At 44.1% G+C, this 20,624-nt stretch overlaps 1 protein-coding gene across 1 annotated transcript in view; it reads right to left on the bottom strand.

Moving 5' to 3' along the window:
- Positions 1–20,624, bottom strand: part of LASP1 (LIM and SH3 protein 1) — a 65,855-nt gene that overhangs the window by 10,917 nt on the left and 34,314 nt on the right. Inside the window, exons 3-4 of the mRNA XM_056548323.1 lie at positions 7,263–7,347; positions 5,119–5,226 (exon numbers count right to left, since the gene is read on the bottom strand). Of these exons, the coding sequence (XP_056404298.1) occupies positions 5,119–5,226; positions 7,263–7,347 (193 nt within the window). The remainder of the gene's footprint in view (positions 1–5,118; positions 5,227–7,262; positions 7,348–20,624) is intronic.

Below are 20,624 nucleotides of genomic sequence, written 5' to 3'. Positions count from 1 at the left end.
CACCTGAAGGCTGAACTAATTTATGCAGGATAAGTCATCAACTGCCGAGCCGAGAAGTTCGTGACGAATCGAATTTACTGTAAATTCGCTCATCTCTAGCATTTACTAAAGAGGAACCAATGTGGCTTATCATAGAGTGGAGCATCTACACTTTTACTCAACAGTGCCATGAAAAATGTGCGCCATTCAGCAAAATGTGTTACTTGTACAGGAGAATTTGTATAGGGGGTTGCCGAAATGCTAATCTTTGCCACATTCAGCACCACAGCTGCAGTCCTACCTGCCATCTTTACATGGCTGCAGAGATAATGTACCTGTATACCCATGTTACCGCTCTGCCCAATCAGTGGTCTTGTGCCGGACGGCGCTGAGGTCACATCCTGACGGGCAGTGGTGACGTAGATCTAGGGGCACATCATTGCTGCAACTCGGTAAACAAAGTCAGGAGAGAGCTAAAGTGACGAACCTGCGGTGTCGACCCGTAAATTTAATCAGAGGCGCGGGGAGCTGGAGACTTTATGAACAGCAGCAGCAGGGGATTGGGGGCAGGCGAGTATCAATTATAAATCACTTTCTAATCAATGTCAGAAAATATTTAATACTGAAAGAGTAGTTTTATTACTAAAAAAAAATAAACATCAAGCAGGAGTGGTTGGTAAATGCACAGTAAGTGAAGTTAAAATTGATTGATGGCCTAACACAGGATAAGCCAGCGGTCTTCAAACTGTGGGCCTCCAGATGTTGTAAAACTACAACTCCCAGCATGCCCGGACAGCCAACGGCTGTCCGGGCATGCTGGGAATTGTAGTTTTGCAACATCTGGAGGGCCACAGTTTGAAGACCACTGGGATAAGCCATCATTTTCTGTCAGGCGGGCTGCGCTATACGGGCCCAGCAGTCCTGCATAGTTTATTCTATAGTGCTAACTATAGATGTAAAATTTCCAGAAATTTTCATGCCATGGAATAGAACAGTTTTCTCCTGGTTTTCTCCGGAATAATGGAAATTTTCGGAAAAAAAAATAAATAAAATTGAGTGATGTAGTTTTATAAATGCAAAATAATTTCAGTGCTAAATGTTGGAGAGGAGGAATATAAAAAAAAACTGTTTACTAGAGAGTAGAGATGAGCGAACTTACAGTATATTTGATTCGTCACAAACTTCTCGGCTCAGCAGTTGATGACTTATCCTGCATAAATTAGTTCAGCCTTCAGGTGCTCCGGTGGGCTGGAAAAGGTGGATACAGTCCTAGGAAAGAGTCTCCTAGGACTGTATCCACCTTTTCCAGCCCACTGGAGCACCTGAAAGCTGAACTCATTTATGCAGGGTAATTCATCAACTGCCGAGCCGAGAAGTTTGTGACGAATCGAATTTACTGTAAGTTCGCTCATCTCTACTAGAGAGTCAGACTCCTAGACAAACTCTATCTGTGATTGAGGAGAACATTAAAGGGGTCCTCCGGTGACAAAGGGTTTTTTCTGGTTTTTATACATACATTTTCTGTTGAGTTTCATCTTCAGACTGCTGTCTTGTCTTAGTTGTTGTTTCTGTCCCTTTTTCTTTCCTGTCTGGGCTTGTAGTGTAGTGTGAATTTCCGGTTTGCAAGCAGTCAGTAAACTACTAGTCCCAGCATGCCTCTTTGCCTGTTTTTTGATCCCGCCCAGCATTTTTTCTGTGCGGAAAGGTTCTGCCTACTTTGTGGTTTTGTCACTCCCGTTCCCCGCTCTGCCTCCTGAACGTGTGTGTGCAGCTGTGATGTCGCGTTGTCTTTGTTTGTCCGAAACACAAACACACTGGCACAGACCCTGACCGATCAAGAGCATTTCCTCCTAAGTGACGTCAGCACACCGAAAGCAGCCTAAGTGGATGAGCCACAACAGCGTCATGAAAGCAAAATCTCCAAACAACGCATGCGCCGGGGAAACAGGACAATAGGTGCGAACAGCGAAAAAGAGGCATGGAGACGAGACGCCAAACCAATCCAGTAAGAGCACTAAGTGACAGCAGGGAATATTCATTAGATGGGAGGGGAAAGGGCCGACCACACTTGCTGCCCCAAACAAACAAAAAACGCCCACAGAGCTGACGTTCGTCCACAGCATTCAATAAACATGGCGTTGATTGTGGACGACCGTAACATCCAGCCTGATAAACTACTGAACTTCTGCCAAAGCAAACGGGTCAGTAAAAATCACAGACTGGGGATAGATCTAACACATGTAAATTACAAAAAGGCTCAACTAGCAACAAACACGCTACCTAACCATAGAAATTTGGTACCGGAGTACCCCTTTAAAGAGGTTGTCTGGTGGGATTTATTATTTTCTTATTGTCCCCTGCCTGCCCACTAAAATAACAAAAACTTTAAAGGGGTTATCCAGAAATAGAAAAACATAGTTGATTGCTTTAACCCCTTAAAGGGGTACTCTGCTGCTCAGCGTTTGGAACAAACTGGTCCAAATGCTGGAGCCAGCGCCGGGAGCTCATGACATCATAGCCCCGCCCCCTCATGACATCACACCCTGCCCCCACAATGCAGGTCTATGGAAGCCGTCATGCCCCCTCCCATAGACTTGCATTGAGGGGGTGGGGCGTGATGTCATGAGGGGGCGGGGCGTGATGTCATGAGGGGGCAAGCTCCCGGCGCAAGCTCGAGCATTCGGAACAGTTTGTTCCAAACGCTGAGCAGCGGAGTACCCCTTTAAGGACACAGCTCATTTTGGCCTTAGGCTACTTTCACACTGCCGTTGCTCCCCATCGAGACTTTAACAGCTGTTCTCATAAAGTTGAGCAACAGCAAAGAACGGGTCCCGGCGGCTCCCATTCACTATTATGGCGGTCGCCGGGACCCGTCCATCATAAAATGTACATCATAAAAAAACTGCAATTTTGCTACTTTTGGAGGGTCTTGTTTCTGCGCAGTGCAATTTACGGTGGTTCAATACGATTAAAATGATCCCCATGTGTACATGCTTTATTATTATTGTACTACTTTAAAAAAAAAATATATATATATATATATATATATAACTTTTTAAACAACATTAGGATGTTATAAGTCTGCCTATTCTAAACCCTCTAATTCTCTCTATTTTCCATATACGGGGCTGTATGAGGACTCGTTTTTTGCACTGTGATTTGTAGATTTTATTGGTACCACATTTGTGTATATGTGACATTTTGATCACTTTTTGTTTCATTTTTCTGAGATCTGATGTGTCCAAAAAGCTGCAATTTCAGCTATTTTTTTTTTCATTTACGCAGTTCACCATATGCGATCATTAACAAAATATTTTCATAGTTTGGAAATTAACGCACGTGCCGATACCAAATATGTTTATAAAAAAATTTTTTACACTTTTTTTGTAAAATGGGAAAAAGGGGCAATTTACAATTTGCTGCGGGCGATCTTCCATTTGTATACCCGCACTGCCACAATGCATTCATCTGTATTGATCACAGCATCTGAGGGGTTAATGGCAGACATCAGCCCGATCGCTGATGTCCGCCATTACCGTCGGGTCACTGGCAAACTTGCGGTTTTCTGGTTGCATCGAACATTTTATGGTAGAATGAAAGGTGTTATTACAAAGGACAATTGGTCACGCAAAAAACAAGCCCTGATATAAGTCTGTGGATGGGAAAAGACGTGATGTCATACCCCTGCTCTGCCATCACGCCTCCACCCATAGACTTGCATTGAGAGGGGGTGGGGCGGGGCATGACGTCACCAGGGGGCGTGACGACCCCCGTAGCCCACACCCAGCGTTCGGAACTAAATGTCCCTTTAAAGCTGTCTCTAATAACCATATATCTAGCCTAAGATAAAAAGAACATACTATAAGGGCTGACTAGACAGACTGGGTGGTCTTTATCTGCTTACAATCCTCTATGCATAAGATTTGTCAAATCTAATAGGGGGACGCACTCCTCCTAATACATTTGGTGCATCCTTGGCTATGCATATACCTTTAAACAGAAATCTAAACCATTTATGAACTGATGTAGAATTCATTCAATATACTCGGTAAATCATAGTAAATCTGTCTGACCTTGGAGGGGGCAGAGCCCACTCCCACTTTCCAAAAAGTTGCAAGTGGAGTATATAACATTTTTGCGACTTTTGTGCGCTTGAATAGTGAGGCGCATGCCTTGGCGCGTTCCCCACTGTATACCACTGACTCATAACAGAGAGCATGAACAGGTAGGAGGAAATGCTGTGTACAACCAGGGCAAAGCATGAAGATCTTCTTTATTATAGTAAAGTGTAACGTATTTTGAGATTGTGCTGATCTTTTCATCAGATCCATAACTCACTTCTACTACCTACACAGTTATATACCTGGATTAGGTTTCATTACCAGGTCAAAGGTCAACATACAGGACACCCTTTTCAGCAGTTATTACAAGGCTGGATGGCTTAGCATTTTTTCCGACCTGTTCATGCATGTTGTGGAGTCTTGGGGGCGCTCCAGCTATTGGAGAGAGTTTGATGGGCCTACACTAGTGTTGTGCATGTGCCACACACCTCTATCCTCTTAGTACCTACTTTAATTTATTTCTTCATAATGGTAGGGGCATTAAAGGGGTTCTCCGCCCCTAGACATCTTATCCCCTTATCCAAAGGATAGGGGATAAGATGTCTGATCGCGGGGGTCCCACCGCTGGGGACCCCTGCAATATAGCATGTGGCACCCACCTGTTACCGCTCCTGAAGCGCTGGAGGGTCTGGGTCCCAACCACGGAAATGGAAGATCTTCACGTCATGCCCCACCCCCTCCATGCAAGTCTATGGGAGGGGGCGTGACGGCCGTCACGCCCCCTCCCATAGACTTGCATGGAGGGGGCGGGGCGTGACGTCACACGGAGGTGAAGTCGTGATGTCACGATCTTCCATTCCCGTGGTCGGGACCCAGCCCCTCCAGCTCTTCCGGAGCGGTAACAGGTGGGTGCCGCATGCTATATTGCGGGGGTCCCCAGCGACAGGACCCCCACGATCAGACATCTTTTCCCCTATCCTTTGGATAGGGGATAAGATGTCTAGGGGTGGAGTACCCCTTTAACCAGCCTGACTTCAGGAAACCTTCATCGTCATCTGCGGGTATTCTGGATACTTACATTACTGATCTGGTCCTGTGTCTTCTTAATTCTCTGCAGCTCAGGAGTATCGGCCACCACACTGAAGCCTTTGCCTTTATTCTTTTCGAAGTCTTCCTTGTAACGGATCTAGAAGAGACAAATATAAACACAACCAGATTATATATAAAAAAATAAATAAAACTACAAAGCTTTGAGAGCAGCTGTCACCCTCCTAGCACATCTATGGGCCACCGCGGGTGGTTGCCCATTTTCAGACACAGACTGACGGGCAGCTCTATGGTAAACGACCTTTATTCCAAAGATGGTCACTGTGATTGAAGAGAGGAACCAAAACCCACCCATATCCCCCTCCAGAATTCTGCTGACCTATACAGTCAATGGGTGTTATAGGAGACGGAACCCAAACCCAAATATATTTGGCCATTTATAGATTTTATGAAACTTATGGAATAAAAACAATATTACTCCCCCTCGCCCTCTGCTTCCTGTAACAGCGGAACAATATACGAGACATATAGGATCATAGCAAACGTCAAATTATTTAATTCCATTTATATAGCAACGGCATAGAGGGATGTTTGAAATACTGCTCTGTTGCCTAGGACACAGCAACCATGACAACCAAGAAAAGCATTTAACCCCTGCAAGGCTGTAATAAGGACAACCTGTATCGTCTATGTTGCCATGACGGCGTCACATGGTTATGAAAGTTAATACCGAGGTGGTAGTATTTGTTTTAGACTTGGTTATAGCAGCATAAGTCAGTTCACTGGCCATTTTGAAGAAGGTGGTTGATGAAGACAATAGGTGGCCATACACAGTTGTTGGCTTAATGTCAGTTCAGCCATAGCTCTCTCCAGAAGCTCATAAGTACTGAAAGGATTAAGATTTTTTAATAGAAGTAATTTACAAATCTGTTTAACTATCTGGAGCCAGTTGATTTATATATATATATAAAAAAAAAAAAAGTTATTTCCTGGAATACCCCTTTAACATGCCCAATCCTTCTCTCCCCAACATCTTTTGTTAACATTAAACAGTTGGCCGGTAACGCCAAAAACAGTGGATTTTTGGAGTTCCCTGTCTGATAAATGACAGAGGTCAATGAAGGGTTTCCATGAGTAGCAAAATAAAGCCAACCTGTTATCACTTTCATGCCTGATCCTGAGGGGGTGTGACATCACACCACGCCCCCTCCATTCATGTCTATGGGAGGGGGCGTGACGGATGTCACGCTCCCTCCCATAGACATGAATGGAGGGGGCTTGGCGTAATGTCACATCCCCTTCTCGGAAGCAGAGCCCGGCACAGAATGCCGGGGGCAGCACAGAGATTGCGGCGGGACCCCTGCGATCATACATCTTATCCCCTATCCTTTGGATAGAGGATAAGATGTATAAACCCGGAATACCACTTTAAGGCTTATGAGGTGGGGAGAAGCTGCTGGGGACCACACAGATAACCTGTGGTTCAAGAAGCATGACAGTGATGACCGGTCCCCTTTATTGTGAGAATACTTCTGTTTCTGTTTAGAATAGATCTGGCGTCACGTAAGTTTCCCATTATCTGAAAATGACTTAGCTGACCCAAGGGAAAATAAACCATTACAGTGTTTGTGAGGAGCTGACGCCAAATTTACAACCATGACAACCAAACCATAAAAAAATCCAAAAATACACAGAGTGGACCTTGAGTGCTTTGAAAAATGTGTAATGCTTCATTTCACCTGCAGGGGCACTGCAAACACTTGCTTCTGGCTTTCCCCACAGTTTACATTTGATTGATGGGGCTGTTCTAACCCTGTGAGAGAAGTGTCCTCTAACAATAAACTAACAAACAGGACCCCCTGATAGCGTCTGCTCATACATATAACTGGAATACTACGAAAACTACAAGTGTCAAACATAAGGGCGCACGTAGTGAGCATAAAAGAAGGCACAGATCCATCACCGATACAAAGAGAACACATGGGAGGTGTGGGAGACATGGGAGGTGTGGGAAACATGGGAGGTGTGGGAGACATGGGAGGTGTGGGAGACATGGGAGGTGTGGGAGACATGGGAGGTGTGGGAGACATGGGAGGTGTGGGAGACATGGGAGGTGTGGGAGACATGGGAGGTGTGGGAGACATGGGAGGTGTGGGAGACAAGGGGGATTCTCACCTGGCTCTGCAGCTCACTCTGCTGCTTCAAGCGGAGGTTTTCTGGAGTGTCAGCCACCGTAGTGAAGGACTGCTTGGGGTAATGCCTGGAGTAGGAAAAAGACAAAAAAGTGTTTATTTATACAAATAAAGATGAAGTACCCCCTTCTTCTAAATTACTGCCCAGTCCCATCCACACGTACAAGATCTGCTGCATATTTTCTGCACCTCATTTTGCTACCCATTGAAGTCAATGGGTAACAAAACCAGCTGCAGAAATCATGCAGCAAAATAATCAGCAGATCCTGTACGTGTGAACCCTAATAGAGATTAACTGCAAAGCCAGATTGTAACCTGCTGGGGATAGATCATGGGAAACTAGAGTGTTAAACTGCATAGAGGAGGGGCCCCGGCACATAATCCTATATTCTTCGACGGCACATACATTACACACGGCTTACAATGTGCAGGTGTATGTAAGTAGTCCCTGACCTGTCCAGACAGTAGAAAACTAAGATACCTGTACATGACAAAGTCAAGAAAAACAGCCTATGAGGAGATTCAGATTCTAGTACAATTGTCAAGCAGACTGATCTGTAATAGGGTGAGTAGGGCCAGGTTACACAAAACATAAGCCACTATAGGGAGCATAGCCTAAAGCATACTAGGCTGCATGACATATCGCAAAAGAAATCGAATCACGATTTAGCTTTTTGCAATATAGCCATACGCCCCCCCCTGGAAAACTTGTGATTATCTGCTCGGGCCGGCTCCTGTGTGCTTCTATGGGCGGGGGCCGGCCGGAGCAGGTACAAAACAAATTTAAATACTAAAAGACAGTGTTTTCCAACCAGGGTGCCTCCAGTTGTTGCAAAACTACAACTCCCAGCATGCCCAGACTGGCAAAGGCTGTCCAGGCATGCTGTGAGTAGTAGTTCCACAACAGCTGGAGGCTGGTAGAAAAACACTGAGCTAAGTAAAAGGGCACAGGGAGAAAAATAACAAAAAAAACTTCTGCTCACCCACTCCCGGTCCCTGTAGACGCCATTCGTCTCCATGCGTCTCCATACAAGTAGTAGGACCCTTCCCTTTTTAGCCAATCACTGGCCACAGCTGTTTCACGTGTCAAGCCAGTGATTGGCTGATGGGGAAAGGTCTTTTTCGGCTGCAAACACACTAGGTTTCCTGGATCCCGGGGAAGATTTGAAAACCGTCCAGGAAACCCAGTGTATTGCTGCAGTACAGAAAGCTACCTACAGGGGGGAGAATGTGACAGGGGGGGGGGGTTGTGAGGGGGGTATGTGATGGGGGAGATTGGGCGATTGTGGCAGAGGGAGGGGGAGATTGTGGCAGGGGGAGGGGGAGAATGTGACATAAGGGGAGAATGTGATGGGGGAAGATGTGACCAAGGGGTGGAGAATGTGGCATAAGGGGAGAATGTGATGGGGGAGATTGGGCGATTGTGGCAGAGGGAGGGGGGCATTGTGGCAGGGGGAGGGGGAGAATGTGACATAAGGGGAGAATGTGATGGGGGAAGATGTGACCAAGGGGTGGAGAATGTGACAGGGGAAGATGTGAAATGGGCAATGGGTATAAAATAGGTGGATAGATATGAAATGGAGGAGATTGGACATGAAATGGGGGGGGGGGGGATTTCACCATTTATTTATTATATCGCATATCGAAATATTTAGGCCCATAATCGCAATCGCACATTTTCCCCATATCGTGCAGCCCTAATGCATACCGGAACACAACATCAATGTCTATACAAAAGGTGCTGGAGCTCTGTATCAGAAAATGGGGCTATGGTTTAAAAAGAAAATGAGATCTATATACACGCACACACACTTTTTAAGAAATTTGCCAGCACAAAAGAAACAAAATGATATTTAAATAGGTTGGACCATTCACTTAACCCCTTAAGGACCCAGCCAATTTTCACTGTAGGACCCGGCCATTTTTTGATCATCTGACCACTGTCACTTTAAGCATTAATAACTCTGGAATGCTTTTACCTTTCATTCTGATTCTGAGATAGTTTTTTTGTGACATATTCTACTTTATGTTAGTGGTAAAATTTTGTCGATACTTGCATCATTTCTTGGTGAAAAATTCCAAAATTTGATGAAAAAATTGAAAATTTTCCTTTTTTTTTTTACTTTGAAGCTCTCTGCTTGTAAGGAAAATGAATATTCCAAATAAATGATATATTGATTCACATATACAATATGTCTACTCTATGTTTCTATCATGTTTTTACTTTTGGAAGACATCAGAGGGCTTCAAAGTATAGCAGCAATTTTCCAATTTTTCACAAAATTTTCTAAATCAAAACTTTTCAGGGGCCAGTTCTGTTTTGAATTGGATTTGAAGGGTCTTCATATTAGAAATACCCCATAAATGCCCCCATTATAAAAACTGCACCCCTCAAAGTATTCAAAATGACATTCAAAAGGTTTGTTAACCCTTTAGGTGTTTCCAAGGAATAGCAGCAAATTGAAGGAGAAAATTCAAAATCTTCATATTTTACACTCGCATGTTATTGTAGAACCAGTTATTGAATTTTTACAATGGGTAAAAGGAGAGAAATCTTCCTAAAATGTGTAACCCAATTTCTCTCGACTAAGGAAATACCTCATATGTGTATGTCAAGTGTATGGCGGGCACAGTAGAGGGCTCAGAAGGGAAGGAGCGACAGTGGGATTTTGGAGAGTGAGTTTTTCTGAAATGGTTTTTGGGGGGCATGTCACATTTCGGAAGCCCCTATGGTGCCAGAACAGCAAAAAAAACTCACATGGCATACTATTTTGGAAACTACACCCCTCAAGGCATGTAACAAGGGGTCCAGTGACCCCATAGGTGTTTGACGACTTTTCGTGAAAGTTGGATGTGTAAATTATTTATTTATGTTTTTCACTAAAATGCTAGTTTTCCCTCAAATGTAAAATTTTTACAAGGGGTAATAGGACAAAATACCCCCCAAAATTTGAAACCCCATCTCTTCTGAGTATGGAAATACCCCATATGTGGACGTCAAGTGCTCTGCTGGCGCACTACAATGCTCAGAAGAGAAGGAGCGCCATTGAGCTTTTGGGAAAAAAATTGTTTGGAATGGAAGTCAGGGGCCATGTGCGTTTACAAAGCCCCCCCCCCCCCCCCCCCCCCCCCCGTGGTGCCAGAACAGTGGACCCCCCCACATGTGACCCTATTTTGGAAACTACACCCCTCACAGAATTTAATAAGGGGTGCAGTGAGTATTTACACCCCACTGGCTTTTCACGGACCACTGTTCCAAAAATCTGTCAGACCCCTGTGGGGCATAAATGCTCACTGTACCCCTTATTACAATACATGAGGGGTGTAGTTTCCAAAATGGGGTCACATGTGGGTATTTATTTTTTTGCGTTTATGTCAGAACCGATGTAAAATCAGCCACCCCTGTGCAAATCACCAATTTAGGCCTCAAATCTACATAGTGCGCCCTCACTCCTGAGCCTTGTTGTGCGCCCGCAGAGCATTTTACGCCTACATATGGGGTATTTCTATACTCAGGAGAAATTGCGTTACAAATTTTGGTGGTCTTTTTTTCCTTTTAACGCTTGTGAAAATAAAATATGGGGCAACACCAGCAGTTAGTGTCATTTTTTTATTTTTTTTTACACTAACAAGCTGGTGTAGCCCCAACTTTTCCTTTTCATAAGGGGTAAAAGGAGAAAAAGCTCCCCAAAATTTGGAGTTTTAGTTTTGCAACAGCTGGAGGCACACTGGTTGGGAGACACTGGTCTAGGGCTACAAAGCTACATTAAAAATAAAATGGAGAAAAAACGAGGAACCGCACCTCGTGTGATACCTATGGCACCAGTTGGAGGAATGTGGCAGACATACACCAACCTTACAGATGGCCGCTCACCTTGTAATAGATGTTATTCGCTTATCACCCCAGAGTCGGGGTAGCAATGTATTCCCGGTCCCGTCTGGAGCATCAGTATAGTAGCAAAAAACCTCTGTATCAGGCGCGGTTCTATGTTCAGGCAGGAAGGAGGTGGTATCAAAGGCAAAAGTTCATTAAATGACCAGCGGGTAACTATGTTTATTGAAATTCAAAAAGGAATGACGCGTTTCGGAGGTACAGTCCTTCCTCAGATTGGCATACAATGTCTCACACATACAGAATACTTATGCAACAAAATGGGCACCAGATGGTAACTCCACCTACTCCGAATCTGGCACCCATTTTGTTGCATAAATATGCTGTATGTGTGAGACTTTGTATGTTTATCTGAGGAAGGAGGACTGTACATCCGAAACGAGTCACTGGTTTTTGAATTTCAATAAACATAGTACCCACTGGTAATTTAATTTAATGGGGTATTCCAGGAGAAAACTTTATTATTATTAGATCAACCGGCTCCGGAAAGTTAAACAGATTTTTAAATGACTTCTATTAAAAAATCTTAATCCTTCCAATAGTTATCAGCTGCGGAAGTTGAGTTGTTCTTTTCTGTCTGACAACAGTGCTCTCTGCGGACACTTCTGTCTGTCTCAGGAACTGCACAGAGTAGAAGAGGTTTGCTATGGCGATTTGCTCTTACTCTGAACAGTTCCCGAGACAGGTGTCCTCAGAGAGCAGTTAGACAGAAAAGAACAACTCAATTTCAGCAGCTGATAAGCACTGGAAGGATTAATAATTTTTAATACAAGTAATTTACAAATCTAAATAATAATGATAAGACGGGAAAGGAGAGGGCACACAAAGAGGTTACTTGACCTTAATAACAGTGCAACATGGTATGGCCAACCTACATAGTCGTCTCCTACAGGGTGCACATACGAAGAGGGAAGTATCCAATATAATACAAGGAAGAAAACATACCTGCACTCACCGCTCAGTGGAGACCATTCGGTGTATCGGTCCGGTAAACGGGTAGCTGGATCATAGCATCAGCACAGGTGTAATGGTGCTCGGAGGCATTGCTGCCTCCGAGCGCCATTACACCTGTGCTGATGCTGTGATCCAGCAACCCGTTTAACGCACCGATACACCGAATGGTCTCCACTGAGCGGTGAGTGCAGGTATGTTTTCTTCCTTGTATTATAATTTACAAATCTCTAACTTTTTGGAGCCAGTTGATATATATATATATATATATATATATAAATAAATAAAATAAAGTTTTTCCCTGGAATACCCCTTTAATGATCTTCTGCCTTTGATATCACCTTCTTTCTGCCTGAACATAGAACAGCGACTGATGCAGAGATTTTTTTGCTACTATGCCGATACAAAGCTACATGACGTTTAATGGAAGATGCCGGTCTGTGACCCAGGAGCCCTGTGACCTGACATTGTCATGTTTGGAATGACTGGAATCCACCTATCCATCCCTGCCCCCACCACATATCATTACAGAAATGCCAAAAGCAGACATACATGCTGAAACATCCCGATATGCATAGACATTGCTCAAGAGATCGTCTGCAAAGGAGCGGTAGAAAGCCCAATTGTGAGCATGTATATAATGAACAATATTAAAGAAGCAACATATAGTTTGGTCAAATAAGGCGGATAGTACACACGCCCCAGGGCCATCACCACACAACTTTTCTGTCCAGACCAGTTGTTCTGTGGCCCAGCACGTCCACTATATGAGTAGTGTATATGTTGCCCACCTTTAGGATCATCACTGGTTGTCCAATGATAATATTTACCCTCCTATAGGTGGCGGCGGCGGGATGGAGGGCTTGTACCAAAACTAATCTCACTTTGGTTACAGTCCCTACCTCTTACTATAAGTCCAGTTGTGTAAGTTTACAGGAATACTAGATGTAGTGATTGTAATTCTATTGAACAGTCGGCCTTTGTCCACACCAACATGGCTGACAGCAGGAAACAAACGAAACTGCACAGCAAATCTAAAAACTGTACAGGCCCAGATTTATCAAACTGTGAGAGAAAAAGTGGAGGGATTTTCCCACAGCAGCCAATCACAGCTCAGCTTTCACTTTACCTCAGCTCGTTAGCTGAGCTGTGATTGGCTGCTATGGGAAAATCACTCCACTTTTTCTCTCACACAGTAAGGGTATGTTAACACTACGTAGTTCCCGCAGAATTCCGTGAGTGGAATCCCGCAAACGGAATTACGTGCTGTGACCATAAACATCAGTGTGAATGGGTCTTCCGCGAGACCCGTTCACACTGCGGGATTTCAGTGGCGGACAATTGTTGCGCTGAAATTGTTCCGCACAAACAACGAACATGTTCATTCTTTGCACAGAAGTCCGCGAACACCAGTGCCGCGCAGTCCTACTGCCGAAGTATTGCGGCGGCCACCAGAATGGAATCTCCGCTCGCGGAATTCTGCGAGCAGAGATTCCGTTCATTATCCGTAGTGTGAACATACCCTTAAGGGTGCGTTCACACGCTCGTCTGTCGCTGTTTTTTTTCCCCTCGTTTAGGTTCCGTTGTTGCTGCTTATAAACGGATCACAAACGGTTGTAAAATAATCCCATTGATGTCAATGGGATATTTTTTTTATACAATCCTTTCACATCCGTTTGCACCCGTCTGCGCTCATTTCTGTTTTATTTTTATTTATTTTTTACGGGAGAAAAGACAGTGCATGCAGTATTTTTTTCTCCCGTCAAAAAAAATAAGAAAACGGAAGAAAAAACGGATACAGTAAATTTAAAGGGGTTCTCCACTGCCCTGTCTTCCGGAGCTCCGGACGCTGTGTGCGGGCTTCCGTGTTTGAGGTGCCCCTTTCCCATAGACTTTCGTTGAGGGGGCAGGCGTGACATCACGAGGGGGCGGCCTCGAACACGGAAGCCCACACACAGTGTCCGGAGTAATAAACTTCCGGAGCTCCGCTCGCAGCGTCCGGAAGACAGGGCAGTGGAGAACCCCTTTAACATTGAATTCTATGGAAAACGGATGAGCCTTTAATGTAATCCGTTTGCATCCGGTTTTTCAATCCGTTTTTTCATCCATTTTTGCTTCTGAGCATGCTCAGAACGAAAACAAAAAAAACTTTATTTAGTTAATTAACTGAACAATAACGGATCCAAATGGATAAACAGATAACATCCGTTTGCATCCGTTATTGTCCCTTTTTTTTCGTCTTTATTTTTGATGGGGGGGGGAAAGGGTCTACACGGCCATGTGAACGCAGCCTTAATAAATCTGGGTCTGTGTGTTTAGGGCAGTGTTTCCCAACCAGGGTGCCTCCAGCTGTTGCAAAACTACAACTCCCAGCATGCCCGCATACTGGGAGTTGTAGTTTTGCAAAAGCTGGAGGCACCCTGGTTGGGAAACACCGGTTTAGGGAGATGATGGTAACAGTAAATAACTTGATGATCTCGCTACATCTGTAACTGCTGACTGCACTCTCTGAGAGGTGTTACGAGAAGAGAAGAGGGTGTCGCACTAGCAGACGAATGGCGAACATTTCATGGTGTGGGAGCCAGTGTGGGTAGGTGGCTGCCAGCAATATACCTGTGATGCGCCAAATACCACACGATGAAACAAGTGGGAGGCTGCACCAGCTGCCACTAGGCAATGGAGTATCCGGAAATAGCATATAGATGATACTGGATTATGTACTCATTTAAAAAAAAAAAAGGATTTAAAGGGGTTATCCAGGAAAAAAAATTTTTTTTATATCTATCAACTGGCTCCAGAAAGTTAAACAGATTTGTAAATTACTTCTATTAAAAAATCTTAATCCTTTCAGTACTTATGAGCTGCTGAAGATGAGTTGTTCTTTTCTGTCTAAGTGCTCTCTGATGAACCGTCCAGTTTAGAAGCAAATCCCCATAGCAAACCTCTTCTACTCTATGCAGTTCCCGAGACAAGCAGAGATGTCAGCAGAGAGCACTGTTGCCAGACAGAAAACAACAACTCAACTTCAGCAGCTTATAATTATTGAAAGATTTTTTTTTATAAAAGTAATTTACAAATCTGTTTAACTTTCTGGAGCCAGTTGATATATATATGTGAAAGAAGAAACAAGGTCCGGCACTAGGTTGCAGGTAAAAACTTCTTATTCTTTTATTTCAAGATTCTGTGGTATAGGGTAGAAAGTCTGACGCGTTTCGCTAAAAAGCTTAATCGTGAGTCTACGATTAAGCTTTTTAGCGAAACACGTCAGACTTTCTACCCTATACCGCAGAATCTTAAAATAAAAGAATAGGCAGTTTTTACCTGCAACCTAGTGCCGAACCTTGTTTCTTCTTTCACAAGTGAGTGGCCGGGGGCGGTACCGGCCGGTCTACGGCACAGGAGGCTAGCTGGGCGTGCATTGGGTGAGCGACTCACAAACCAGCCTTGATATATATATATATATATATATATATTTTTTTTTTTTTTTAAGAGTTTTTTTCCTGGAATACCCCTTTAAAAAAAAAAATATATAACATACTCACCATCCTGATCCTCTGCCCGGTCCACACAGAGCCGCGCTGGTTCATATCTTAACACACAGGAAATGCCCAATTATTGCTTGAGAATGATCACCGCTGTAACCAGGGATTTCCTGTATGTCCAGATGTGGACCAAGACGTTAAATACATATAGGGTGCTGCTACACGGGTTATATATTAATAATAAACAATAAAATAGAGGCGGCCATACCACATATGCAACCTGGGCAGTCGCACAGGGGACCTGCAGGTTAAGGCTTCCAAAATGACAGTGGTCCCTACTGTGCCTTAGATAAGACTTAGGGTCCACGTTCTACCCTACTATGTATAACTCACCATTACTGGAAGCGTGAGGGATTTTCAGGAGAGTCAGGTATGAGGTGGTCTATGGTTAGTACTTCTATGGTCAGTATAAAGAAATACTGTTCTTAAAAAAGCCACCCAATTGTTGGAGTCTACCCCCGGGTGAGCTACAGTGACATCATCATTTTAGTCATGATATCACAAAAGGTTTTCTCCCAGTAAAGCTGCAGTGACTTCACAATTGTGTTTCCATCATGTCACAGTGACATCATAAGGGAATCTTAGATACGCAATATGCTGTGACATCACAACTGTGTTTTTATGAAGTAAGGAACTGTGAAATCACGGGTAGGGTTTATTCAGATAAACTAATATGAAAGTATTTCTGTACCGTTAACTGCTCTAATATCACAAGTGGGTTTCAGTGAAGAAAGGTACTGTCACGATACAACTAAAGGGGTTTAAAGGGGTACTCCACTGGCCAGCATTTGGAAGAAAATGTTCTGTATGCTGTTTTCGTGCTGCAGGGGTCGGCCATGCCCCTTGTGACATCACAGTCACGCCCCCCTCAATGCAAGTCTATGGGAGGCCGCCACGCCCCCTCCCATAGACATGCATTGAGGGGGCATGGTTGGGACAAGGGGAGTGGCCGCCCCCCTGCAGCGCGAAAACAGCGTTCGGAACATTTACTTCCGAACGCTGGCCAGTGGGGTACCCCTTTAAGGCTGCATTCACACCCCGTTTTTGCAATACAATTCTCGTACCAGGTTTTTGATGAAAAACGGATTCCTCAAAACCTGACTAAACTGTATCACAACCTGTGTACAAATTTTAACCCGTATAAGGTTAAAAACTTATATGGTTTGAAAAATGATGTCCGGTTGCATCCATCTCTTAAGAAAAAAAAACGTATACGTTTTTAACTTTTCACTCCATTATTAATAAAGTTTCACTTGTTTGAATGAAATTCCAAGAAAATAAAACTGTGCAAAGTCAAAAACTGTACATGGTGAAAACCGGATGGAACTGTACGCACGTACGGTTCTGTACGGTTCCCATTGACTCCTATGTTAAAAAAAAAAACGGTTTAATACGGTTTTTCACCCGGACCAAAAACCGTGGTAGGCTACAGTTTTGGGTACGGGAAAAAAAACCTGACAAAACAGTACAAGACGCAAAACGGATGCAACGGGAGGCATCGTTTGACACATGGTTTTCAATGGTGAGTCAATGCATACGGGAACTGTATTGCAAAAACGTGGTGTGAATGCAGCCTAAGTCACGTAAACTCAGGGAACGCCCCTCTGTTGTTGGTGTTCATACCGGCCTTAAATAAGTGACTTCTGACACATGAACACAACAAACCCATGTGCCCCTCGATGATAACTAGGGCTGCACGATTCATCACAAAAACATTTAAATCGCAATATAAACCATTCGCCATTATGTGCCCACAAAATCTTGTGATCAGTACCTTGCATTTGAATTTTGGTGGCGGCCTAGCCCCAGATTCGACCCCCAGGTGTTTTGAGTCCTGCATAAAAAACTAAACATTTGGAAACTAGACCGGACAGTCACTATTACAGTATGTTCACATGCCACACATTAGATGAAGATCTACTGCAGATTTTGACTTAGTGGAGATAACTGGAAAAAAAGTCAAATCTGCAGCGTGAACAATTACAGCCAACATGCCACATGCCAATAAATTAAAAGGGTACCTTTCATCAAAAAAAACTTTTGATATATTATAGATTAATGTATGCAGAATAACTTTCCAATAGCAGGTTATTAAAAAATATGCTTGTTTCTATTTAATTTTCCACTTTGAATAAAGCACCCCTAAGGGTCTCCCTACCAGTCCTGGCCGCAAGCTTTTTTTTTTATTATAGATTTCAGACTCATGCTTGAGTCCTAAATCTCAGACTACAGCCGGGACACAGACAAGCTCAGCACTGCTCCCTGCCAGGGAGCAGTGCTGAGCTTGTCTGTGTCCCGGCCGCAGTCTGAGATTTAGGACTCCAGCATGAGTCTGAAATCTTTAAAAAGGCTTGCGGCCAGGACTGGTAGGGAGACCCCTAGTTGTAATTTTTTCTAAGTAGAAAATGAAATAGAAATAAGCATTTTTTTTTTATTAACATGCTATTGGAAAGTAATTCTGCATATATTAATCTAGAATATATCAAAAGCTTTTTGATGAAAGGTACCCTTTAAACCATACATCAGTTTCCCCTTCTGACAGGTTGCCAGCGTACTGTATAGCTTGACATGTGGCCAAAAATGTCATGTGAATGTGTGTCTACAGCCAGTTTAAGTCAAAGAGGAAACAACATTACCAAACCAAAGCAGCGGCAGCCCCGTAGGTGGAGGTGCACGGATCAAGACTAATTTGTGGTTAGAACAATTGTGGAACATTATTGGGGAAGTTTATCGGGCTGTTTCCTCTGTTTGGTGTGCCATTTATTTTTAGTACTATTATAAAGAATTTTCCGGGAAAAGATATATGAAGGGGCTTCGAATGGAAATGATAAAATTTAAAAAGTTCAATATACTTAGGGATTTTAAGCACCAATCCCATGATACATGATGAAGAGTCATCCGTACCAATGACAGACCATCTCAATGCAGTAAACAGCGGTGCCACCGATGTCATTGTGTACAGCTGTAAATGGTGGACAATTGGATGACCGGGCAGAAGGGCACTGAAAGGGTCCTGAAAAAAAGAGTCCTGAAAAAAAAAAAAAAAAAAGAGTCCTGAAAAAAAAAAAAAGTCCTGAAAAAAGAGTCCCCAATGTTCAGTATCAGGGCACAGAAGGCAGTGTTGCAGCACGAACAATAACGAGTACAGATGATTTTTCTCACATAAATATATGACTATACTGTGCACGAAAACAGGGTTTGGCCTAGACCTATACCAAGCTAAGAGGCATTGTATTACTTATCTACGATATGACTGTGTGGCGTCATACACACTTCTAGACGATCACTTCTCCAAAGTTCTAAAATCTCTGAAGTGAAACGCCATCTCGTGAATTCTACAACTTAGGAGAAGTGACAGAAAGGATCTGTAGAAGCTTTCTGCACAGGACAGCCTGTAGTTTACTAAAATTGTGAAAAACTGTCCCTAAAAAATCCCAGACTTGCGCCATATTTATGAAGCCTTTGGTTGCCAGTATGTGCAGGATTCCCTCATGTGTGACAATGGTGGAGCCTGGTTCAGTCTGTCACAAGCAGGCTCTAGATTTATTAAGGGTGTGTGACATTTAAGGGCCACAAGCAAAACATTTCCATTTACTTTGTGACATCTGTGCGACACTTTAGGCTTCACTGAGCATGCTCCGAAATTAGCTATCTGAATATAAGTCTGTGGCATCCCATACATATTTTGTGGTGGCCCATAGAGATGAACAATGCTTTATAGCAGTGGTCTCAAACTGTGGCCCTCCAGATTAGGGATTGACCAATATCGATTTTTTAGGGCCGATACTGATACTGTACTCTGTGGACTTTAAGACCGATAGTCGATAACTTATACCGGAATATCGGTTATTTCAGCACAACCCCCCTGATCCAACCACCCCCCGTCCCCCCACCGCCACCATCCGCTTCTCTCCCCCTGCCGGTCCTGAGTCCAACCACCGCACCCCCCCCCCCCCCCCAACCAGAGACCGCCGCCGCTGCCCCATTGCCTCCCCCATCCCCGGTTTTATAATTACCTGTTCCCAGGGTCCGCGATCCTTCTGGCTCCAGCGGCGTCCTGAGCTGTCACTGTGCGCACTGACAGTGACGTCGCGTTGAGGACGTAACGCAGCGCACAGCGTAACGCAGGACGCAGCAGGAGCCAGAAGTAACGTGGACCCCAGGCCCCGGTAATCATAAAACTGGGGATTGGGGAGGCAATGGGGCGGCGGCGGCGACGGTCTCTGGCCGGGGCGGTGCGGTGAGGGGGGGGGCGGTGCGGTGAGGGGGGGCAGTGCAGTGAGGGGTGAGGTGCGGTGGGCGGGGCATTATCGGCAAGGTAATTGCCAATACCAATAATGTCCAAAATCGTGATTATCGGACGATAATATCGGCCAAGCCGATAATTGGTCGATCCCTACTCCAGATGTTGCAAAACTTCAACCCCCAGCATGCCCGGACAGCCAACGGCTGTCTGGGCATGCTGGGAGTTGGAGTTTTGCAACATCTGGAGGGCCACAGTTTTAGACCACTGATTTATGGAAGTGTAACCATCAGTTCAGATGCTTGTCAGAATGTCACATTTTGTTTCCATTGTCGAAGCTTGGGCGAGATTTATCAACAATATTGCACAAAGGAATGGAGCAATTTCCCATTGTGACCAAAAAGATCCAGGACTCAATTTTTTGGAGGAAAAAAAGAACAAAAAAAAAAAGAAACAAAACCCACTTGTTAGGTTTTACATCTATGACTAGCCTGTAACATTTACACACGGCAGAAAAATCCAGCCGAAAAATTCTGTTGTTTTCAATAGGATTCTGCTGCACTGTGCACAAGGCGAATTTTCCAAGGTGGGAAACATCTGCCGAAAAAAATCCAGAAAAAAATTCTGACTCCGGCCTCCACAGAAAAACATTTACATGTCGATTTTTTCTGCGACATCCGCTCGGGAATGCATTGCAGTCTATGGAGATGGCGCATT

Source organism: Hyla sarda, chromosome 12 (assembly GCF_029499605.1).
Source record: "Hyla sarda isolate aHylSar1 chromosome 12, aHylSar1.hap1, whole genome shotgun sequence".
Lineage (NCBI taxonomy): Eukaryota > Metazoa > Chordata > Amphibia > Anura > Hylidae > Hyla > Hyla sarda.
This window is presented reverse-complemented; position numbering and strand designations above follow the sequence as displayed.